Source organism: Lotus japonicus, chromosome 4 (assembly GCF_012489685.1).
Source record: "Lotus japonicus ecotype B-129 chromosome 4, LjGifu_v1.2".
NCBI classification, from domain to species: Eukaryota; Viridiplantae; Streptophyta; class Magnoliopsida; order Fabales; family Fabaceae; genus Lotus; species Lotus japonicus.
In genome coordinates, this window is record NC_080044.1 from 81,085,772 (window position 1) to 81,108,832 (window position 23,061).

At 39.5% G+C, this 23,061-nt stretch overlaps 3 protein-coding genes across 3 annotated transcripts; 1 reads left to right on the plus strand and 2 right to left on the minus strand.

The window, feature by feature from the left end:
* Positions 1-5,302: 5,302 nt before the first annotated feature.
* On the minus strand, positions 5,303-8,402 carry LOC130713575 (beta-amylase 3, chloroplastic-like). The gene is made up of 4 exons (XM_057563347.1): positions 7,744-8,402; positions 6,759-6,969; positions 6,535-6,648; positions 5,303-6,374 (listed from the first exon to the last, which is right to left on the minus strand). The coding sequence occupies exons 1-4, from the start codon at positions 8,268-8,270 to the stop codon at positions 5,571-5,573; spliced, it is 1,656 nt and encodes a 551-aa protein (XP_057419330.1). The 5' UTR covers positions 8,271-8,402; the 3' UTR covers positions 5,303-5,570.
* A 1,652-nt stretch (positions 8,403-10,054) lies between these two features.
* LOC130710046 (importin subunit beta-1-like) lies at positions 10,055-14,485 on the minus strand. The gene is made up of 3 exons (XM_057559200.1): positions 14,330-14,485; positions 10,885-13,301; positions 10,055-10,793 (listed from the first exon to the last, which is right to left on the minus strand). Exons 2-3 carry the CDS (start codon positions 13,293-13,295, stop codon positions 10,595-10,597), a joined length of 2,610 nt encoding a protein of 869 aa, XP_057415183.1. The 5' UTR covers positions 13,296-13,301; positions 14,330-14,485; the 3' UTR covers positions 10,055-10,594.
* Positions 14,486-19,270: 4,785 nt separating this feature from the next.
* Positions 19,271-22,739, plus strand: LOC130710682 (luminal-binding protein 5). Its single transcript, XM_057560026.1, has 8 exons — positions 19,271-19,430; positions 19,946-20,213; positions 20,298-20,512; positions 20,596-20,838; positions 20,938-21,417; positions 21,535-21,689; positions 21,803-21,885; positions 21,973-22,739. Exons 1-8 carry the CDS (start codon positions 19,376-19,378, stop codon positions 22,481-22,483), a joined length of 2,010 nt encoding a protein of 669 aa, XP_057416009.1. The 5' UTR covers positions 19,271-19,375; the 3' UTR covers positions 22,484-22,739.
* The last annotated feature ends 322 nt before the right edge of the window (positions 22,740-23,061 follow it).

The window sequence follows — 23,061 nt, forward strand, 5'->3', positions numbered from 1 at the left end:
GGAGATTGATTTCATTGTGCGAGTGATGATAGTTACGAAGTTGGATGTGACGTTAATGGACTATTAGATTCCAACGCAATGTTTCGTCTAAGAGTTATCGAACGAACAAGTGATGGACTGTAGATGAAGATCACGAGGACAAGTTGAGTATCTACTTTGAGATGACAGAGAGGCACTGAGTTTAAGAAGAATTCCGGACGACCGAAAGTAAAGAAGTAAGTGGCTAAGGTTGTGCGACTGCACGGAATGCCAACCGGTATCATTTCAAGCAGAGGTCCGACGCAAGTAATCGAGTCAGACGACATGAGGTTGAATGATGTTTTGTCTTTTGAGACGCCGATAGTTAGCAGTGGGGATAGAAGAGTGAAACAGTTAAGGGGAAGGCAGATTGCTTAAGTAAAGATTTTGAGGAACAATGACACAGGCACTACTACATGGGAATTGGAAGATAAGATCAAGGAACTGTATTCCGAACTTTTTGCAGAGCTCTGAGTTTCGAGGACGAAACTTTCTTTTTGGAGGGGAGTATTGTAAGACCTGGATTTTCAGAACAAGTTAAGTTTCCGACTCACACGTAGAAATAGTGTAAGCGTGACAGGAGTTTGACATTTGAGAAAGATTAATGAAGAAGAAAGTTCAGGAATTGCTTGAGGAATGTTGCGTAGCTGTTTTCGGAGTTAGTGCGAGTCGTCTGCACACCTGCCTTATGGCAAGCGTGTCCAGAATAGGCTATTTCGCTCTTAAAGCAACGTTTTGAGTGAGATTTCGAACTCTCGGAAAATTTAAAGATTCTTTTTATTTTTCCATCGACCAGCGTTTCATTTCGGAACTCTGGACTGTACGCACGATAGGTTTCACTTTTCGGATGTCCGCCGACGCTAATTTCTTTGCTTCGAAACCCTATTTTCGAGCAATGGATGAATACTTTTTCTATTCGGGACTTCTAACGAAGATTCCGTCCGCGTTGCCAGACTTGTTTCGACGTTTCCAATCTTTCTTCAGTTGGAAGTTTTGTCGTTTGAGCATCACAGCAAAAAGTAGTTTTTCGGGGCAGATTAACCGACACCGCTTTTGAGTTTTTCGATATCGTTTTTCCCAAATCCTAGATATTTGTTTTGAGTTCTGGAATTCCGACGCCAGAATCTCTCTTAGAATTTCTCGGTGATCGTGCTGCAAAAATCGGAATCGCGAAATTTTCATTTTCCCGCGATTTCACCCGCCTATAAATAGCGCGAAAAAGCAAAATCCTCTCATTTTCTTTCCATTTGTGGCTGATTTCGTGGGGAGCAAGGGGGGAGGGGATTTCCGCGAAAACTTGACCAATCTTCGTGCAGTTCGTCCCTACTTCTAGGTATCGAGGTAACTATCATGAATCCTGCCTCTGATTTCTGTTTCTGCTGAGTTTCTGAAGTCGTTTCTGTGCTCTAAGTTTTGAGCTTTTTCTAAAATTGTCCGATTTCTCTGATTTCTCGCTTGGGTTATGTTCCTTATGTTCCCCTGAGTCTAAAACCTCTGTCAGTAAACTCTGATTGCGATTCAGTTGTCCAGGATCTGAAAAATTGACTCAAAACTCTTTTTGTCTCACATTTCGAAACTTTATTGTCGAAAAGACTTAATATGACTTCGTGCCTTTAGGATTTGTTGTCACGGATATCATGAGGATCGTTGCTGTCAAATTTGTTTTCAGAACTGATAACTTTGAAGTTTTGAGCCTTTATTTTGGACCAAAATGCCCCTGCGTAGTCGTATTTCGACCCGATTGTCCGAAAATTGTTCTGACAGTTTCTTTGCCTTAGTTTTACCCTAAAACTACCTTGTAAACTGATTTGATCGAAGAAAAAGAGCCGAAGCCCTTTTCTCCTTATGGCCGTGGGTTTTCCTAAGGGGAGGGGAGTTTTTCGTTTTCGAAAACTTGTCCTTTCGTACACGTTTGTCGTATTCTGAAGCTTTGATGCTTTGTCTATCGTTTATGTATTGTTTTACGATCGAACTAATCGATTTTGTTTGAATTCTGCTTTGTTTTTCTCCGAGGTTCAGTTGAAGGAACTTTGGAATATTCAGAGCAACTGTTTGAGGACAACCTTGATTTCGAAGCTGGAACAGCTCGAGGTTAGGGCAACTTACATATATATTAGCTATGAATGCATGATAGGCGTCGATAAATTCGACTTATGTTTTATCTGATGTTATTTTTGATGATGAGTTGATGTTATGATGCTTTTCCATACTTGTGATGTTGTGCTTTTGTTGGATTGAGCGTTTTGACGCAATTTCGGAGTGGAGATTCATTGATCTGGTGATCTTTGATATTTCGGGTTGGATGAACAACCCTAGGCAAGTCCAAATGTGGGGTTTGAGACTTAGCCATATGTTGGAATTCTTAGACTTTCCCCGGGAAATGTATTTTGGGTGATTGATCTTTGAAAACTTAGAATGATAGAGTTTTGAAAAACTAAAGACTTGGGAAACTTAGACTTTGAGAAATAAACTCATAACTTGACTAATTCGAATTGAAACAATTTTTATTAACGTTTAAGCATAGGAGAACTGAAGGGGAAAATATTTACGAAAGACGGGGAAAAGTCGACCTTTGCTGAGAGTTATTGGAATTGGGGAAAGCCACTAAGGTGAGCTATGGTGATGATTGAAGTCACCGAGTACTTAGTACTCTTGGGGATTGTTGTGGAGCCGTGTTGTATTGACCGACACCTAGTGCTCTTGTTGTTTGGGCTGTGTTGTATTGACCGACACTAGACCCTTGTGTATTCTGTGGATGGAGTTGTGTTGTATTGACCGACACTTACTCCGAGTTGTGTTGTATTGACCGACACTAACTCATGGGTTTGTTGAGATTGGGTTGTGAGCTAAACACTTTCGTGGTAAGGACGATTCGTTGTTTGGCTAACCACGTTGCATTCAATCGGGTGAATAACGGGAATGGTTCACCTGTGCATATCATGGTGAATAACGGGAATGGTTCACCTTGCATTAATGATGAATAACGGGAATGGTTCATCATTCGGTGAATAACGGGAATGGTTCACCAAGGATGAATAACGGGAATGGTTCATCCAGGATGGATTTCATCCAGGATGGATAACGGGAATGGTCCATCCATAGTGAAAATGCTTCACTTGTGGCGAACGGGAACGCGTCACAAATCCGGATACATATTGTGCATTTCACGCATACATTCATGCTGACTGAGATTGTGTGTTGTTTGTTTATTGAAGCAATGTTAGAGCCATAACATGCTAGGATTGTTTATATGTATATATATCAACATATATCTATACCCCATATCACATGTTGAGTGTATATCTACTTATTGTTGTGAGTTGACCCTAGCGCCTTGGCTTTGTTTGTATGTTTGTGTTTGGGCGGTCGGCCTGCTGCCAGATGTCGATGGCCGACTGGTGTTCGATGGTCTCTCCCTCGGGGGGATCAGATATGAGCTTGTGGATCGGGATGCCCCCACCGCTTGGGTGATCGATGTTGTGGGTCATCGAGCGACGTACCGGGGAAGGGTCATGGAGGACCGGACTGACGAGTGTGAACATCTGACGAAAGAAGTTCTACGACGCATGGAGCTGAGCTTCAACTTGCCGTCTTCAGTTCGCCGAGGACTCGGATGTGTGAGCAGTTATGGGTTGGTAGAGTTAGGCAGGCGTCATATTTGTGTAGAGCTCTGATTCGTTTTGCTTTTGGGACGGGGTAGGTTCCCGACGCATGGCTTTTGTGTGGTTCTCTTATTGAGGGATCACAGTGAGTCAGTCGGACTATAGGAGTCTTTGCTTAGGCCATTTTGAGGCCGACTTTCTCCCAGTGGATTGTAATTATAACCTTTTCACTCACACTTCTGGATCTGTAACTATTTGCCTACGGGCACACTACTTTGGAGTCACTGCGAGTGCGCGTGACATGGGAGTGCAGCTGAGGCTGTACATGTGTATATATTTGTGTGTTGGTTGGGTTTTGTCTTTATTTTCTATTGCTTGATTTAAAAGGTATCAAACAAAAAAATTACCTGTTTTCAGCGTAAAGTCTATTTTTGGTTACTAAAGTGACACCTGGAAATCGGGGTGTTACAGGGGGTTAACGTCAGGGAGGCAAAATGGGATTTTTAAAGTTTAGGGACTCTAATGACACATATCGCTTTCGTGGGGGACCAAAAGTACAATTAAGCCTTAATTATATTATTAATATTTTTCAATTAAAATATTATTAAATAATACCACATCAGCAATCTGTTAGATTTCTGACGGAATGCTAACGGAAGACCAAAAGTGCAACTGTGTGTATAGTTGAGGGACGAGTTTTGCTAATTTTGAAGTTTAGGGACGATTTTCGCAGGAAGGCCATAGTTGGGGGACCAAAAGTGCAATTAAGCCTATATTTTTCCTTTTCATATCCCTTAGGCTTAAATATGTTGGAGGTCCCTATAAAATAGTGGTCCTTTGGTTAAGGACCCTATAAATTTTTTTGGGTGGAATAAGCCCCCAATGTGAAAATAATATATAGTGATAAGCCCCTGTCGTAAGGTTCCGTTTAATTTTTTATGATTCTGCAAACAGCGCTGACGTGAATTATATTTTGTAAAAATTATTAGGGTGCCACGTAAGTAAATTAAGGTTGAAAAAATAAAAAAATAAAAACCCAAAGTAAAAAACCCAAGTAAAATCTCCAAACGTACTTGGGTTGTTTACTTTGGATTTTTATTTATTTTTTATTTTTTTAACCCTAATTAACTTACGTGGCACCCTCTTTATTTGAATAATTTTCACAAAATATAATCCACGTCATGTCCGTTAACAGAATCATCAGAAATTAAACGGAACCTCACGGCAGGGGCTTATCACTATATATTATTTTCACATTAAGGGCTTATTCCACCCAAAAAAATTTGTAGGGGCCTAAACCAAAGGACCCTTATTTTAGAGGGACCTCCGACATATTTAAGCCTATCCCTTATGTACTAGTACTATACTACTATAGGCCATGGGGTGCAAAATCAAGCATTGATTAGAGTAAGACCCTGTTAAGTACAGTTAAGCAAGTCTTGGAACTCAACTACTTAATTAATTGAAAGCCTGAACCCGTGTGACAAATCTGATACAAAAGTTTATCCAAATTAACAATGATTATTTAAACAATTTTCCAACCCCAAAATGTAAATATGTAATATAATGGGATCGATAGTAAATGTACACTACAGTTGAAATCTGAATAGAGTCTACTCTAAGACATCCACCAAATGCTATAAAACCAGCATGTAAAGAGTGCATCTAAACAGAGCAAGAGATTAAAAAGGTACTATCTGGTTTCAATATTCAGTCTATTTGAAATATAGGTACAAGTGGATAACATGCCAACCATATAAAAAATCTGGAAGGCAGTGTAATGTGGCAATTCAAAGAGGTAACTAGTAGCCGAAAAGCAATAAAAGAATCATGCGAAGAATCAGCAGTAACTGCACATTTTACAACACTAGACAGAAGGCCATTAGATTTTCATCCAACGATGGTGATAATAGTAAAGTATACCTTCTACAACAGAGGTCGAACCTAGTTTCAACAGAGCTGGTAGAGCTGGTACAATAGTCCTAACTCTGCAGCCCATTGTGTGGTCTTCAACCTTTTGTGACCAACAGAACTTAATCTGGCTCGAAAAATGTTCCTATCAGACATTTGCCTCACAAAACGAGTAAACCGATCCCAATTTCGGGGTTCAAACATATTTCTGCCCATTCTTACAAAGTTGAACGAAAAGGGACGCTTCTCAATCCCGCTCGAGTAATATGTGGACATCTTTAGCACCTGGGAAAACCCATCATCATCCAAATCAGTTGAAAAATTTTGACCTTCGAGTGATATGTCACAGAGCCTAGCAGTCAGCAAAAGCTGTCTAAGAAAACCTTCAGGGCTACCATCTGGATTGATCTTCTTCATTACTTCATCTTGCATTTCAAAACAAGAGCAGCACAATGAGAATCCATATTTACTAAACATGCGAGCAATGGGTAAGTACCCATCCCTGTTTGAAGTGTTATAGTAGCCTGCTGTTAACTCTGATGGATGGGATTGTGTGACATAGTGCCAGTGAATAGCAGCCACTTTTGCTGATATATGGACTTCAGTACCTCTAAATATAGTTTCTGCTTCCCTACAAATTCTCTCGCCATGCATTAGCAGCATATCTGAGTACCATTCAAGGAAAAATTGACCATATGGTGTGTTCCAAGAACCATCCCCATTTTTAAAGAATTCAGTATGCTCAGGATTTCGCATCAAACTTCCAGTGCCAAATGGACCACCATTTCCCCATTCACGCTTTCCAATATTTCTTGCAGAAGCGTTTAGAGAAGCAAGCATATACTGGCAGGTGGCAATCATGAGAAGAAGAAAGTTTAACATGATATGAATCATAGGACATCATAAAGTATGCAAATTGTTTGTGACCGGTCTCCCAGAACACAAAGCAATAACAATTCTACAACTCTATAAACTAATAGATAAAACTGAATTTTCATCCTACCTTATCATAGCACTGAAACTCTCCAAGTTCATGAGGCCAAGCCAAATTTGGCTTTTGGAAAGAGAATGAAGGATATCTTAGTTCACCACCAGGACCCATGCCAATCTGTACTCCCTGCAAAATGAACAGTGTTACACAAACTACAATGAACATCTGATAATAACATCTTGGAATTTGAATCTTCATTGGACTATAACATCCCAAAATCATCCTAAGAACCTTACTATAATGATAACACCAAGTGAGGGCCTGAAAGTATCCCTGAAACTCCGCATAAAATCTGCATATGCTTGAATAGGAGACCGTCCACGTAGCACAGGAAGGATATCACATCCAAGGGAAATGTACTCAGCATTTCTTCTTCCAAATCTGTCAGAATATGCTAAGTCTGGATCTTTGTTCATCTCATCAAGCACCCAGAGAGGAAGCGGTATCCTACATGATGGGAACAAACTTCTACAGTATGAGGCTTATTACAAGAAAAAAAAAGTAGTATTAATTATTCAACATAAAGTCATAAACTAAATCAACTCTACTTATATCAAGGCAACATGCCCACACAATATTAAATGATAAAATTATAAGCCAGAATGATCATTTGCCTACAAACTACCAAAAGATACTAGTAAAAGGTCTGTTTGTTTCTGGAGATGTGAAAGACAAGCAACCAATAATCAAGTATCTAAAGCCTCAATCACAACAATGACAATCACGCCTTATCCTACTAGGTAAGATAAATTACATGGATCCATCAGTGCCATTTAGCGGAAAAATATATGAAAAAGCTGAAGAGTCCGTTGCCAACTGCCAACACAAACATCGTCTTTCATATTAATTTCTTAAACACAGTGAGCCTCAGGTACCTACTTATTATGTCATTTCAAGGGCCATAGCATAGGTTCAATGATTTTGCAAGAAACAGCACCTAAAAGGATAAAATGAGTACCATGTCATGATCAAAACAGTTGAATTCAGCATTGCATTGCTGATCTAAACTGCAAACAAAACAAGCGCTTAATCCGCTTATAGACTTAAACACATATTAAATCAAAATCCCCTGCCTTTCACAAACTCAGCTAATAAACCAACCACCTTTTCTCGAAGCATAATTGCAGTAACCACTTGAAAGCTAATCATATCTAATTATCTATCATAGAGATTATAGACAAAGATAACTATATCTAATTGAAAATTCAGAGTGAAGATTACCAATTGGGATCATCAGGGACTGTTCCATGCTGGTGAAACGCAAGAACAGCACGAACCTTGAGACCACACATGCTAGCCATCATGACCAGTTCACGATACCCTCTCCAATCATAAACCCTAGGCTCATTCCTCTCCACCAACCCCCACCAAATCTCCAAAGCCACGCCTTCCACACCCGCGGCGGCGAGCGCCTTGAGGGACTGCATCATAGCTTTGGGCCTCCAAATCCTGCCCTCTACACCGACGGTGTTCACTGGAAGCGTCACGAACACCGGCGATTCCCGCCTCCGACGCTGCGGGGAAAGGTCATGGTGGAGCTCGTAGGGAACATCGCCGTTGTTGTCCGGCGAGACGGACGAGGATAGGGACGAGTTGAGACGAGAAGAGACGGCGAGTCGGCGAGTTCGGGTTCCGCGTAACTGAGTCATGGTGACTCGGCATGGGAAGCGTGTGAGGTGAGTCAAATCGGTCCGAGTGGAGATGAAGGAAGGTGAGAAACTCGCGGTTGATTGTGATGGGATCGCCATTGATTGCAAGTTAGGGTTTCGAATTTCTGCACTGCGAGAGAGAGTGTGTCACGAACAGTGAGAGCAGTGAAGAGTGCATACTACACTGTACTGAGCCAGGGTGTGGAGGAGAGATTATATATCATTTGTAAGAAAATAAAAACTTTTGGACTTTTATTGATTTCTTCTTGTTGGAAAAGGGAAAAAAATGAATGTAGTTCCTTATCTTTGATGCTTATTTACTCATCTTATAATAGTGTTGTTTTGAGTTTAAGCTTTGTATTCTTTTTATATATATGATTCTGATTTTGTGTTTCAACTTTTCATACTTTTGCATCAGATTTCATACATGCAACTTTTGATATTTTTGCATCAGATTTAATACATGAAGTATCATGTACTAAACCCCCAGAAAAAAAAAAAAATGTGTTCTTATAATTGTAGAAAAATATTTAATCTAAATCATTTAATACAAAAAAAATTACAAACTTAGGTATTATGCAAGTGATAAATAGTACTGAATCAAGTATGTTGGTTATATTTTAGACAATAATCTAATGCTACATTAATAAAGCTTTAGGGATAAAATGATATTGATCTGTATCATAAATCCCCATTAACTTGGATGTTTTGTGTTTGTTTGGTTTCTATGATATTGCGTAATGTAGTTTATTGCTTGTGAATTCATTTTTGTCTTAAATTATATCCACAATCGGATGTCGTGAAACTAGTCTCCCATTTACGGTCAGCGCACTAAACGATAGCGGACTGACTAGTTAGTTTTTTTCATTCACGAGAGTTGAGTTAGGATTTGAATATCAAACTACTTGCTTAAAGAACACGATAATATTTATATGAAGGAAGTTTTATACTTAAAAGTTAAAACAGTTGGATTTAATCATGTATACACTACATAATGAAGACCCATTATTGAAAATATAGGCTTTCATACTACGTTCACACAATTATTATTTTCTTATCCGCATTGGAAATGCAACCTCATTTTCAAAGTACTATAAAAAAGAAGTCACAATGTAGACAAAAAGAAAATGGTATCCTAATAAAACCTAGATTATAGTCCAGAATTCTTGAAAATCCATCTCGGCAAGTAGCTATTTTGTTCAAAATATTAAAATGATTGAGTTGGACGAAAGAAAAATTCATTCAAAAGCTAAGATTGATTGTAAATGGAAAAAAATAAAAAGATAATAGGAACAAAAGCAGTATTATCTAAAAGTACAAAACAAAAACGAGAACAAATGAAAACCTGTAATTTGCAAATATATTGTTTCTCATGTCCTCTACTCGACAAAATAACATTTAAAATCAAATAAGAAACAGCAGAAGCAAAAAAAAAAATTAGAATACACAGGACAAACATGCATATCATCATGACAATGAATTTTTCAAGACAAAATGCACTGCAAAAAACGAGAGCTTTGTTCACATTAACATCTACCTAGTATATCTTCACATAGATCCATCTACTTCATTAATCATTAACAACTGGATCAGCATCGAATTCCATCCCCGAGTCCGAACTAACAAATTGCTTGGCCACGAAATTTCAATCATGAAAAGCGACCACGTAAGAACCTCTGCCACCACAAAAGGGTGAAGGTCTTTAACAGTAAAGACACAATTCCCTCCACACAGTATAAAATCATGATCTAACTGACAACAAAAAAAGCAACCACAAACTGACACGCATCAAAACCAAGCGTGTAGTTAGGATGCAATCATAATAATACGGCCCATGACACGTTATGACATTAAACATATGAACTACATTATAAAACTTGATGGAGACACAAAATTATGAGTAATTTCAAGGAACGGCTAAAGTATGTAGCATTACCTTTGTTCCAAACACATGGATGGACTAAGATGATTGTTTCACTCTACAGCCAATAGTAAAAGAAAGAAAAAAAGGGACATAATATTTCTGGACCACCACCAAAGACTCCAAAACATTCAAATAATAAATCATGAAAGCCCAATATATTTGGCAGATATCATGGGATATCTCGTTTCTAGTTCAAACCCCATTTAACCCTGTTTTTCCTCCTGTATAAAAGAACCAAATCTTTTCTGCCAAGTTAGCAGGAAGATTGGTCACCACCCACGGACTACCTCCACAGCAATGCAGAAAAATAAATTGGAAAAAGAAAAATATGAAAAAGATGACTCCATGTTGGTGACTTGAAATGCAGACAGCCAAAAGGACCGAAACACCTGTGCCCAAAACTGGTGATGACCCGACTCATGGCATGCAGTTGAGACCCCCAAGCAACAAATGCAGATAGATGTATGCAAAGAACTAGACCCATGAAATTGCAATAGCTTCAAAATTGGATTGCTCGACTGATTGCCAACTTGGCCCATTCAGCAGATTCCTTCACCAAATGGTCATCAGATGATAAACAATCCTTGAGGAAGTCTTTGCTGGACACAGACTGCTGAATCAAGGGGCCGGCATTACTTCCCAAAGTATCAGCTAAATCTCCAAGCACACCGATTGCTGTCTTAGTCACCACATCATCCCTGAAAGGAGAAGGAGCGGCCATTGATTAAGATAAAAATTACAAAACTTTTAGAACCAAAATTCATACAGAATTGACAGAAATTCACTTACATATCCTTCTCCGCGTACAAACTGTCCAAGAATTGCAGCACATGAGTAGCAAAAGGCATCAAAAGCTGGGTCTTCGGAGAACCTTTAAATCCTTGGAGGATGCCCGAGTATGCCTCTAGAATACCATTTCTCAATGAATTTGTGTACTCTGTCATGTCATCATCAGCATTGGTAGTATGAGCAGAGAGCTCAGCAGCACTCTGAAGCATAGGCATAGCATATAACAAGTACTTTTCAAAGTTTTCTCCAATTGCCAAGGCAATGTCACCAAAACATGAAAAAATTGGAGGCTTAACGGACCGATGCAACTGATTGCTTGACAAGTCCTTTAGAAGCTGTGTCATTATCCCATCACAATACGGTAATATTTTCTCCTCCAAAGCCCTGCATACATCACCAACCACGCCCACTGTAATAGCACAAACCTGGTAGTCCTCAAAATTTTGGAGGCCCATCTCCAAATACTTGTAAAACTCTGGCATATATTTAACAAAATCAGGGCCAGTTGCATAGGCCAAAGCTCCGATGGCAAGCATAGCCTCCTCATGAGCTGTTGTACTTCGAGAAGCAAACACTCTTAAGAATAAACTCATAATTTGGTCAGCGTACTGCATGAAATGATATTTCGTAGGTTCAGATGATCCTAACTTCTGTATGATGACTTGCAAGCAACCGCAGAGAAGGCCCTGTAACTCACTCAGCCCCTCATCAGATGAGCCCTGATTCTCAAGAGTTTGGTGGAGCTCCGCCATGATGATAGGAGCCAGTTGTACAACCAGTGGAGCTGTTTCATCATTAGAACACCTCACTACCTCATTTAAGGCTTCATAGGCTGCTGTTCTAAGGCGGGACTCTCCAGCATCCTCTCTGTGAGTTACTGTGAGAAGGGATTGAACAATTTCTTGAAAGAAGGGGGACAGTGGAGAGGATGCAGATCCAGCATCCTCATAGCCTTGAGCCAGAAAGTAAAGAGCACCACATGCCTTCTCAGCAACATTTGGAGCATCTTTCATGCTCTGAATAAGCACAGTAATAATCTGTTGGCAATTTGCTGGAGTGATGATGGGAGTATCTAAAGCTGACCCATGCAAAAACTCAAACATCCGCCCAAGAGTCCATGCAGTTGTGTCCTTCACATGATTATTTGGGTCCTTCATCAGTGCAGTGAGCATGAAGTTCAAAGCCATATTCACAAGTGGCACAAGTTTGTCAGGTGATGGGCCTTCCAGAATGGAGCCGAATGCATAAGTTGCAGCTTCCCTTTGCCTCCAATCTGGTAAAGTTATGTTCTCTTGAATAAATGGCATCACCAGAGGCACAATATCATCACCAACTGTTCGTGCAACCAACCCCAAACATGTACCGCCAGCCATAGCAATGTTCCAAGCTCCTTCATCCTGATCTTGATCCTCTTGTTGCTTTAGCAAGGTCTCCAGTAGCATCGGAACAAGAAATGCAAGTGCTTGCTTAATAAAGTAAAAGCAAGGAATGTCTGAATCCCCACTAAATTCACCTCCATATTCTTCTAATATATCAATTTCTTCATCACATATGGAGCTCCAGAACTCGATTGCCTGAAGCGCAACAGGCTCCTCATCTTCCCTTACAGCCTTGGCAGTGATGTTAAAGATGTCTTGGATATAAGGAGCCAACTTTTCATAGTATGTTGAAGAAATAGCTACCAAACACTCAAAAGCTGCTCGCCGGATCTTCGGTTCAGGAGAAAGAGTGGTCTCACAAACAATTCTCATAATGTAATCACGCTCCATATCATTAGAAAAATTTGCCTGAGCAAAACCCAATGCATTGTACAATGCCCGTATCGCAGCAAGCCTGACATCATTGTTTTCTTCTGTAGAATTCATACCCTGAACAACCGCAGTGAGTATCTTATTTACATGATCCTGCTCTACCACATCCGGGGACACTTCTTCACAAATGTACCCGAGGGTCTCAAGAGTTGCCTGCTTTGTAGGGGCAGGCAGCTGATGAATGTTTGACAAAAGGGACCCCACCAATTCAGGCCATTCCTTGTGAGGCAATTCGATACCAGCAACTTTTGCAATGACTTGTGACGCGGTTGATCGAGCATCGAGAGAAAGAGAAGAAAGGGTCCTCAACAAGAATGCTTTAATCTGGGCTTTCAAAGCTGGGTCGAGAGACAGCCATCTTTGAATAAGTTCCACCTTTCTGTGCTGTTCCTTCGCATCCAGAGCATTCTTCAGAATTAAACCTGCCAGCTTCCTGCTCTCCGCAGGTTTGTCATCGTTTGCCAATTCCCCAGCAAGAGAATACAAGAAACTTGGAAGATTCTGTTCCTGAAACTGTTTCAAGTTATCTTCAGCTTGTTTCCTGACAGCGCCATCCACTGCTTGCGCATTTAAAAGAATTTGAGTAACCTCCATGGCCATCTGAACCTGGAACATAAAGGTCCAAATCACATTAAAAAAAGGATTAGAAAACAATCCATCAAAACAAACTACCAATCATAACATATGCAGGGTACTTAATAAAGTCACAACAGGCTCAATGGACAAACTAAACTTAACCACATGAGAAATTAAACGCACAAAAAAGGGCCCTAAATCCAAATGCATGACATCATATTAAGGCTGGAGTGTTAAGGACATAGCACAGGGAGAAAAGATACAAAAGAACATTTAAATAAATGTAGCGTTAACGACAAAACACAATGATTCGGTGTGCATTAACGACAAAACACAGTGATTCGATGTGCATTAACGACAAAACACAAAGTAATTCGACGTGCAACAAATAATAAGCAAACAGGTTTCAGCTCGACAGATAAGTTGCACAAGATATGAAAGCTGTAAACGGTATGTGACGTATCATGTATAGGCCATAAAACTGAGTAACAGACAAAAGTTTGCTCCTAAAGCAAGTCCTCATTATTTCACCAAAACACACTCACTCACACAACCATTCCATCGACAGTCTACAGATACAAAGAGTGTCCTACTAACAAGAAATTGACTAAACCCTCCCATAAACCCCATATCACCATGTAAACAATACGCATTCCAAAAAGCAAAAACACATGATTTGACCTACTTGATGACAGTGTGCAGGGGTACCAAATACCAATAGATCGAAAATTCAAAATGGATTAGGTTCAAATCCATTTCCTACATTTCCTAACCAGTCAACCAAACACTGTATCGGAAATCGCAAAAACACTTCGATTTGAATAAAAACGGATTCAAAATTTCAAACGAACAAAACAAAACCAAAAAACGAAGCTTACGAAATGAACTGGTTCCGATCCTGAAATGAAAAAACCAAATTAGCGAAAGCAACTAAGAACACGAAGCGTGAGTTAGTATCAAACTCGGATCAGCAGCAAAAGCAGTGACAGTATTCAATCAGAAAAACACAAGTAAATTAGAGATTCAGATAGCAAATCAATGAGGGAAGAAGAACTCACGGCGAGTTAACGAACGGAATCGGTGATGGAAGAACAGTGAGTCAGTGAGTGAGTGAGGAGCGAGTTGAAGGAAGAGAGAAGCGCGGCGACTCTGAAACCCTAGCAGAGAGTGGGAAAAAGCAGAGACGCCCCCAATGTTAAAATTTTATTTTTGTGTCTTCGGTTAACCCCTTTTTTTATATTCGCTGTACGACACTCCAACCAATATCTGCCGTTGATTCAAATTGGGTTGATCTCAGCCGTGTGATTATCTCATCAACGGCTCCATTTTGAATTGTTTTGTTTTTTTCCATCTTTGTTTTTCAATTTTTTTTCATGTTCGTGTGAGAGCGGTGTCAGGTTATGCCACGCGATGTTTCTCGCGCGTGTGGGCGGTGCGTGAGGGTTCAATCAATACCCTTATGATATGAAATCCAAAATTTCCCTCTAGGGTTGATTTTTTTTATGTATACATGGCTTGTCTCTTAAACTTACTAGCTGTAAATAAAAATTATTAATCTGGCAGATTGAGGGATAAGATAGTTAAACTAATGATTGAACTGTAAAAATTGTAAAATTTTATATACAAACAATATTTTATATGATTTTTTTATTTGGGTGAAGTGTGTTATTTAATTATTGTAAAATTCTCAATAATTGATTCTAATCTTTGACTTTTGAAATATCACATGTAGTTTTTTCTTGGTAACATAGTTATTTAGTTGCTGCATTTTGTTTTTCCTTTGCTTGCTGTAAAATAGTCTAAATTAATCATTGATGGAAATAAAATGGTAAGCCAAACATAAAAAAAAAGTGGTATTTGTTCCTCAAGCCCAATATATCTGGGCCAAAATTTACCAAAAAAAGTATATCTGGGCCAAAAAAAGAGCGTTAACTTCTACAGCTCACATGACAAATCCAAGTCATATATACCTTGTTTTTTACCAAAAAAAGAAGTCATATACCTTGTCTAAATACGGACACACCCTAGAAGGTTCGACATCACGGTACCGTGGTCAAGTACTTCATAATACCTAGCAATTATCAACCCATTAAGCCTTGTTGGATACCAGCTCGAAATGCAAAGGTAACGATAATAGTGAAGATGCATAAAAGACAAAGTAATCTTCAAAATGAAACATATTTGAAACATGTGACGCCCGAAGCTAATAAAGGCTGGAAGTGATCGTCAGTGTAATGAGAAGATGTGAATAAGGAGTGGTTCGTGACAAAACTTTTAAACGAAATGATACATGATTGGGCCGATCATACACTAGAACATGATGTATTATGAGACTAGCCGAGTTTAAAGAGTACATCGAGGTTTCCAACATTTCATTTTGAAAAATTGTGTGTCTTGAAGTTCCAACTTCGTGGAACTCAACGCACATACTCTTAGATGTTGCGGATAAGTTTCAACCTGCATGTGAGAATCTTTAGCTTGATGATACTAGCTATTTACTTAGAGCCCGTTTGGGTGCGATGTATAGTATAAGGCCTGATAGTATAAGATCTGATAGTATTAGGCCTGATAGTATAAGCCCTGATAACTTTCTTATACTATCCAGCGTTTGGTCATACTCTGTTTAATTTATCATATCGTTTAAATTAATGCAATTTTATTTTTAATGAAGTATTGAATAATGATATATAATAAAAATCAAATATGGAGGTGATTATAACAGTGGTGGCGGTGGTGATGGAAGTGGTGGTAGGTTGGTGGTGGTGGCGGCAATGGTGGTAGGTTGGTGTTGGTGGCGGTGGTGGTGACAGTGGAGATAGGTTGGTGGTGATGGTGGCAGCGATGGTGGTTGTGGTGGTGACGATGATACGGTGGTGGTGGTGGTAAGGCGGTGGCGGCTACGGTGGAGGGTGGAGGCAATGGTGGTGGTGGTGGCGATAGGGTGGTGGTTGTGGTGTCGGTGGTGGCAATAGATTGGTGACGACGATTATGGTGGTGGTGGCGATAGGGTGGTGGTTGTGGTGTCGGTGGTGGCGGTAGGGCGGTGGTGGTGGTGGTGGCAGTGGCGGCAACACCGGTGGTGGCGGCGATGGTGGTGATCGGGTGGTGGCAGCGATGGTGGTTGTCGTGCGACGATAGGGTGGTAGTGGTGGTGGTGGTGGTAAGGCGGTGGCGGCTTAGTAGGGTGGCGGCGACGGTTGAGGGTGGAGGCAATGGTGGTGGTGGTGGCGATAGGGTGGTGGTTGTGGTGGCGGTGGTAGCAATAGAGTGGTGGCGGCGATTATGGTGGTGGTGGCGATTGGGTTGTGGTGGCGGTAGGGCGGCAGTGGTGGTGGTGGCGGCGGCGGTGATCGGGTGGTGGTGGTGCTAATGGTAGTGTAAGTTGGCAGCAATGGAGGGTGGTGGTGATGGTGACTTATACGTCACAACCTTATCATGTCTTATCCATCACTCACATGATGGATTAAATAATACGTCATTTTAACGTATAAGGGAACTTTGATGGATAAGCTTATACAATACAATGTCATCACCAAACAATGGATAAACTCATAATGTATTGTATAAGCTTATGCTATCATGCCTAATACGGCGTGCCAAACGAGCCCTTAGTTTGTTGGTCCCCCTACGACCCTACTAGTAGTCGTTGGGATAATGCAAGAGCATTCATCAAATTTCTTAAGATTTTCTATGAGGTCTCCAAAGTATTTTCCTCTGAGTATACATTTAGTTTTCCATTAATTTTTTTTTATAAGCAGTTTTCCATTAATTGAATTACATTCATTATGAACTCTTAAATTGTATTGTGAACACAAATTAATATGTGTGATGTATAACTAATGGAGAATCATGTAACAATAAATGACTCAATCCTACCAAAAGTGAGCCAATAATAGCTAAGGATTTCCCTTGATTATCACTATAACAAATATGCACAAGCATTTTTTTCACACAATGTATGATGCATTCCCGCTCTCAAGGGAGGATTCATTTAGTCTTTGATATTCTAAACGAGAGAAGCATAAGCATGTCCATGCAACGATTCCCAAACTTCTAGAGAATTAGATTGATATCCCTAAAACCACTATATCATGCAATAACCAAATTGGCTCGTGACTGCATACGATATGAGCTACCATAAAACCATAGAAATCATTGATATATTCTTCCGGCTCGTAATTGACTAATTTAATATAAATCATTCAATTTATCATCTAAGGATAATCACCATCAATGCTTATCGTTACGCAACACATCATTGTCAAATAGAAATGAAGAATTTTAATTGAATATCCCTTCTGGATAATAAGGAAGGCCAGCTTGTTCTTATTCCAATGATCATTATATAGTTCATTGATTCTTACTTTCTGTACGTGGATTGTTTCGATCGAAATAACATCGTGACCTTTTCATTTTTTAACAAAATAAATCATCGAGTTTATACAACGACCACAATGCTACCAAAGATGAAACTTGTATAAAATGGGATTGACACTCTACGTCCATAAAAGTATCATCTCATGCAGTAATCGATCATATTGGCTCGTAACTACATACGAATATTATATGAGCTACCATAGAAATTAAAGATAAAACTTATATAGAATTAGATTGACACTCTACGTCCATAGAATCATCATCTCGTGCAATAACCAAACTAGCTCGTAACTGCATTCAAAGATTATCAGACCTACCATAAAACCCATAAAAACAACTGATACACTCCCCACCAAATTTACTTAGACAACCTCCATAACTAGCCATCGTTACTGGGCCATGTATATGAAATCATGTCGCAATTGGCTAATTCAATATAAATCATCATGTTTATTTAACGATTCTCATGCTACGTATCAAAGATAAAGCTTATATAGAATTTGATTGAAACTCTACATCCTAAAATCATTACCCGTACAATAACCAAACTAACTCGTAACTGCATAAAGATTATCCGAGTTACCATAAAACTTGTAGAAACCATTGATCCACTCCCGACCAAAACTACTGAGGCAACCTCCATAACCATCTCTCCTTATTGATATTTATTGTCTTTTAAGAGTCTTTAAACTAATTTTGAAGGTATCAAAATGACAGATGAGAGTTCTAAGCATGTGTGTGTGAATTCATGCGACAATTGAATACTCAATATCAATCATATAGTTTATACAACGACTACCATGCTATCAAAGTTAAAGCTTGTATAGAATTGGATAGTGACACTCTACGTCCCTAAAACCATTATCTCATGCAGTAATCAAACTGACTCATAACTGCATACGAAGATTATCTGAGCTACCATAAAACTCATAGAAACAACTAATCCACTCCAGACCGAAATCACTAAGCAACCTTCATAACCATATCTCCTTATTGATGCAAGTATCGGTCCCCTATGCATGAACTCATGCACAATCAGCTAATTCAATATAAATCCTTCAATTTACTTTTCGAGGATTAAAATCACCACTAATGCTTATTGTTACGAAACTCATCATCACAGAACAGAAACATACAATCCTAATAGAATATCCCTTCAGTGTAACAAGGAAGACTAGTCGATTTTCATTTAAATAATCATTATACAGTTCATTAATTCTTACTTTTTGTATGTGGATCGTTTCGGTCGAAATAACATTGTCACCTTGTATTTTCTTTTAAGGACTACTATTTTTACAAGAACTATACTAAGAAAGTTAAATTGCAGGGGATAGAAGAACAAAGATACAAGTACTAAATCAAAAAATAGATGTATTTACGTGTGCCAAAAACTTACTTAAGCCAATTATAGTCAAAAAATGAAAATCAATAATAGAGTTTCTTGAAAGGAAAGGTTGAGGTATTCATGATGAACGGTAGAGATGTACCCAACAGCAGGACGAATATGATTGGATGAAACAAGCGTTAGCTGCATCACAATTGGTCCACGTCATCTGTAGTGACATGTTCGAGCGTGTAAAGCTCTCGTATTCGCTAGAGACGGACCTGGGTACACGTTAGCACCATCACTGAACCCACTATAAATATCCCTCTTCTCTCTCAAACCTCTCACTTCACATTCTCAACACAAATCAATCGTGCGTCGAAGAAGAAGAAGAGAGACAGCAATGGCTGCCTCGTGGAAACGCGGCTCTCTGTTCGTTCTCGCTGTAATCTCCTTAGGTAATTCTTCACATTCATCTAGATAGATCTGATCATTTTTTCTATTCTAGCTTTTGCAGTTTTTTGTTGTAATGCGTATGCGGAAAATGCCATCAGATCTAGATTTTGTTTGAACCTTCACCGATCCGGTTTTGCTGTATTTTGTTTGATATGATGATTTGTTGTATAGCTGTAGATCAATGAGATCTTAGACTTAGCAGTGTAGGATTCATAAATCATGCTAGATTGTTTTGCGTAGTTGTTAGAATCACGATCTGATTAATCTGCATGCTGGAGATTCATTAATAGTGATTAGTTATCTTGTTGGTGATATCATTGCTTTCCTGGTTTGCTAATCACTGTAGAAATTTGAATAAATTACATCATTAAGTCCGTAGAAAATTGAATAATTAAGATTAGCATAAAGTAAATCAACATTATGCTAATTATATTGATGGATTTCATATCATTATCGCAGGGCTAATTTAATGTCCTTATTGTGATGATGTGACTAACGTTTAGAAATTTCGGCACAGGATGTTTATTTGCGATCTCCATTGCGAAAGAGGAACCGAGCAAGTTGGGGACAGTTATTGGAATAGATTTGGGAACAACGTACTCTTGTGTTGGTGTTTACAGGAATGGCCATGTTGAGATCATAGCCAACGATCAAGGTAACCGTATCACCCCATCATGGGTTGCTTTCAACGACGGTGAGAGACTCATTGGGGAGGCGGCGAAGAATCAGTTTGCTGTGAACCCTGAGAGGACCATCTTCGATGTCAAGAGACTTATCGGAAGAAAGTGAGGCATCTTCCAAGTTATTGATTTATGTCAAATTGACTTCATGTGTATGATAAATGTGACTAACTGGTGTCATTTTTGCAGGTTTGAAGATAAGGAGGTACAGAGGGACATGAAGCTTGTTCCATATAAGATTGTCAACAAGGATGGAAAACCTTACATCCAGGTGAAAATCAAGGATGGTGAGACAAAGGTGTTCAGTCCTGAGGAAGTTAGCGCCATGATTTTGACCAAGATGAAGGAAACTGCTGAGGCATTCCTCGGGAAGAAAATTAATGATGCTGTGGTCACTGTCCCTGGTAAGTGTAGCTAATTTGCAACTAGTTTTCTTTATGATTTTGTTATTATTCTAGGTTCTCACTATTTCTATTGAAATGTGCAGCATACTTCAATGATGCTCAGAGGCAGGCCACCAAGGATGCTGGTGTCATTGCTGGTCTTAATGTTGCTAGAATTATCAATGAACCCACTGCTGCTGCCATTGCTTATGGATTGGACAAGAAAGGTGGCGAGAAGAACATCCTTGTTTTTGATCTTGGAGGTGGTACTTTTGATGTCAGTATCTTGACCATTGATAATGGTGTTTTTGAGGTTCTTGCTACAAATGGAGATACTCATCTTGGAGGTGAATACTTGTTTTTCCCATTCTTGATTACAACAGGATACCATGATTAAATTATATAATGGGAAAATAATGTTTGTTATTTCTCTTTCTCTTGACCAGGTGAGGACTTTGATCAGAGAATTATGGAGTACTTCATTAAATTGATCAAGAAGAAGCATGGAAAGGACATTAGCAAGGACAACAGAGCACTTGGCAAGCTGAGGAGAGAGGCTGAACGTGCCAAGAGAGCTCTCAGTAGCCAGCACCAGATCCGTGTGGAAATTGAATCACTTTTTGATGGTGTTGATTTGTCTGAGCCACTTACCCGTGCTCGTTTTGAGGAGTTGAACAATGACTTGTTCAGGAAGACCATGGGGCCAGTGAAGAAGGCAATGGACGATGCTGGATTACAGAAGAACCAAATTGATGAGATTGTTCTTGTTGGTGGAAGTACAAGAATTCCAAAGGTACAACAGCTCTTGAAGGACTACTTCGAAGGAAAGGAGCCAAACAAGGGTGTCAACCCTGATGAAGCAGTTGCCTATGGTGCTGCAGTGCAAGGAAGCATTCTGAGCGGAGAGGGCGGTGAAGAAACCAAAGGTATAATAGTCTACACTCTAGCTTTTTTTACTATGGCCAGATGTTATATGTTATTGATGCAAATAGGTTTCCAAATTTCACACCTTCTCATTATTATGTTAAACCTTTGAATTCCAGATATCCTTCTCTTGGATGTGGCTCCCCTTACCCTTGGAATTGAAACTGTTGGTGGGGTGATGACAAAGTTGATTCCTAGAAACACTGTTATCCCAACCAAGAAGTCTCAGGTTTTCACTACCTACCAGGATCAACAGACCACAGTCTCCATTCAGGTACTGTACCATTGTTCGATTGCACTATGGTGCATGAATGATGCTCACACTTTTTTCCCATCTAAATTCAATATGTAATGGACTTTAATTGTGATGCTTCTTTTAATACATAGGTGTTCGAAGGTGAGAGGAGTCTCACAAAGGATTGCCGTCTGCTTGGGAAATTTGATCTTTCTGGCATTCCACCAGCTCCAAGGTTTGTTTCCTACTTTCATAGTCTGCACTCTAAATTATACTCTATAATTGTTTGTACTCATTGGCATTTTGTTTGGCAATTGAACAGAGGTACCCCTCAAATTGAAGTGACCTTTGAAGTGGATGCCAATGGTATCCTAAATGTCAAGGCAGAGGACAAGGGCACTGGTAAATCAGAAAAGATCACCATTACTAATGAGAAGGGACGCTTGAGCCAGGAGGAAATTGACCGGATGGTTCGTGAAGCAGAGGAGTTTGCAGAGGAAGACAAGAAGGTCAAGGAGAGAATTGATGCTCGCAATGGTTTGGAAACCTACATCTACAACATGAAGAACCAGGTCAGCGAGAAGGACAAGCTTGCCGACAAGTTGGAGTCAGATGAAAAGGAGAAAATTGAGACCGCCGTGAAGGAAGCATTGGAATGGCTGGATGACAACCAGTCCGCAGAGAAGGAAGAATATGAAGAGAAGCTTAAAGAAGTGGAGGCTGTTTGCAACCCAATTATCACCGCTGTGTATCAGAGATCCGGTGGCGCCCCAGGCGGCGAAGGTGCATCAGGGGAAGGAGAGGATGAGGATGACTCTCACGATGAGCTCTAGATGTTTTGCTCAGATTTTACTTGTGCTGCGAACGAACCCAGGAGCTAGATATGTTGAGAGAAGCAGTAGATTAGGATCAGTATGTTAATTTTTGTTATTATAGGTGGGAATTAAGAATTTCCCCTGCGCGCTGCGCTTGCTTTTTGATGGCGAAAATACTTGTAATTCCTTTTCTCTATTCCCAGTTTTACAAGGATAAACTTCTGATGTATGATCCTGGTTTAGCTCTTCTTATTCTTATGTTCATTTCCGTGCATGCTTCTTCGTGCTTTTCAAACATAGGTTTTTCATTCAAAGTACCAACTACCAATGGCCTCAGTGCATCTGGCAGCAAACGTGGCACTTAAAAAAATGTCTTTGTGGATTTTGCCAGTTGTCTTAATACGTGATTTGCATGTGTTATCCTCAATAATTATAGTTGATTTAGTTCATTAATCTAAAGTGAATTATGGGAAGTGATTTTTAGTTTTTTTTTTTTTTGATAGGCGGAAGTGATTTTTAGACAAAACCCGCACTCAAGTGTCAACTCCAGAAATTGTACTCCAAGTAAAATATGTCTAAAATCACAAATCACTATT

Bases quoted from the DNA above. Each gene is read 5' to 3' on its own strand.
- LOC130713575 (XM_057563347.1), bottom strand. From the start codon at position 8,270: ATGGCGATCCCATCACAATCAACCGCGAGTTTCTCACCTTCCTTCATC. The intron at 6,970-7,743 runs GTAATCTTCACT...CCCATCATGTAG, and splicing joins GTCCCTGATGATCCCAATTG to GATACCGCTTCCTCTCTGGG. The intron at 6,375-6,534 runs GTAGGATGAAAA...GCCACCTGCCAG, and splicing joins AGTTTCAGTGCTATGATAAG to TATATGCTTGCTTCTCTAAA.
- LOC130710046 (XM_057559200.1), bottom strand. From the start codon at position 13,295: ATGGCCATGGAGGTTACTCAAATTCTTTTAAATGCGCAAGCAGTGGAT. The intron at 10,794-10,884 runs GTAAGTGAATTT...TTCTCCTTTCAG, and splicing joins TTGTACGCGGAGAAGGATAT to GGATGATGTGGTGACTAAGA.
- LOC130710682 (XM_057560026.1), top strand. From the start codon at position 19,376: ATGGCTGCCTCGTGGAAACGCGGCTCTCTGTTCGTTCTCGCTGTAATC. The intron at 20,513-20,595 runs GTAAGTGTAGCT...TGAAATGTGCAG, and splicing joins TGCTGTGGTCACTGTCCCTG to CATACTTCAATGATGCTCAG. The intron at 21,418-21,534 runs GTATAATAGTCT...TTTGAATTCCAG, and splicing joins GGGCGGTGAAGAAACCAAAG to ATATCCTTCTCTTGGATGTG.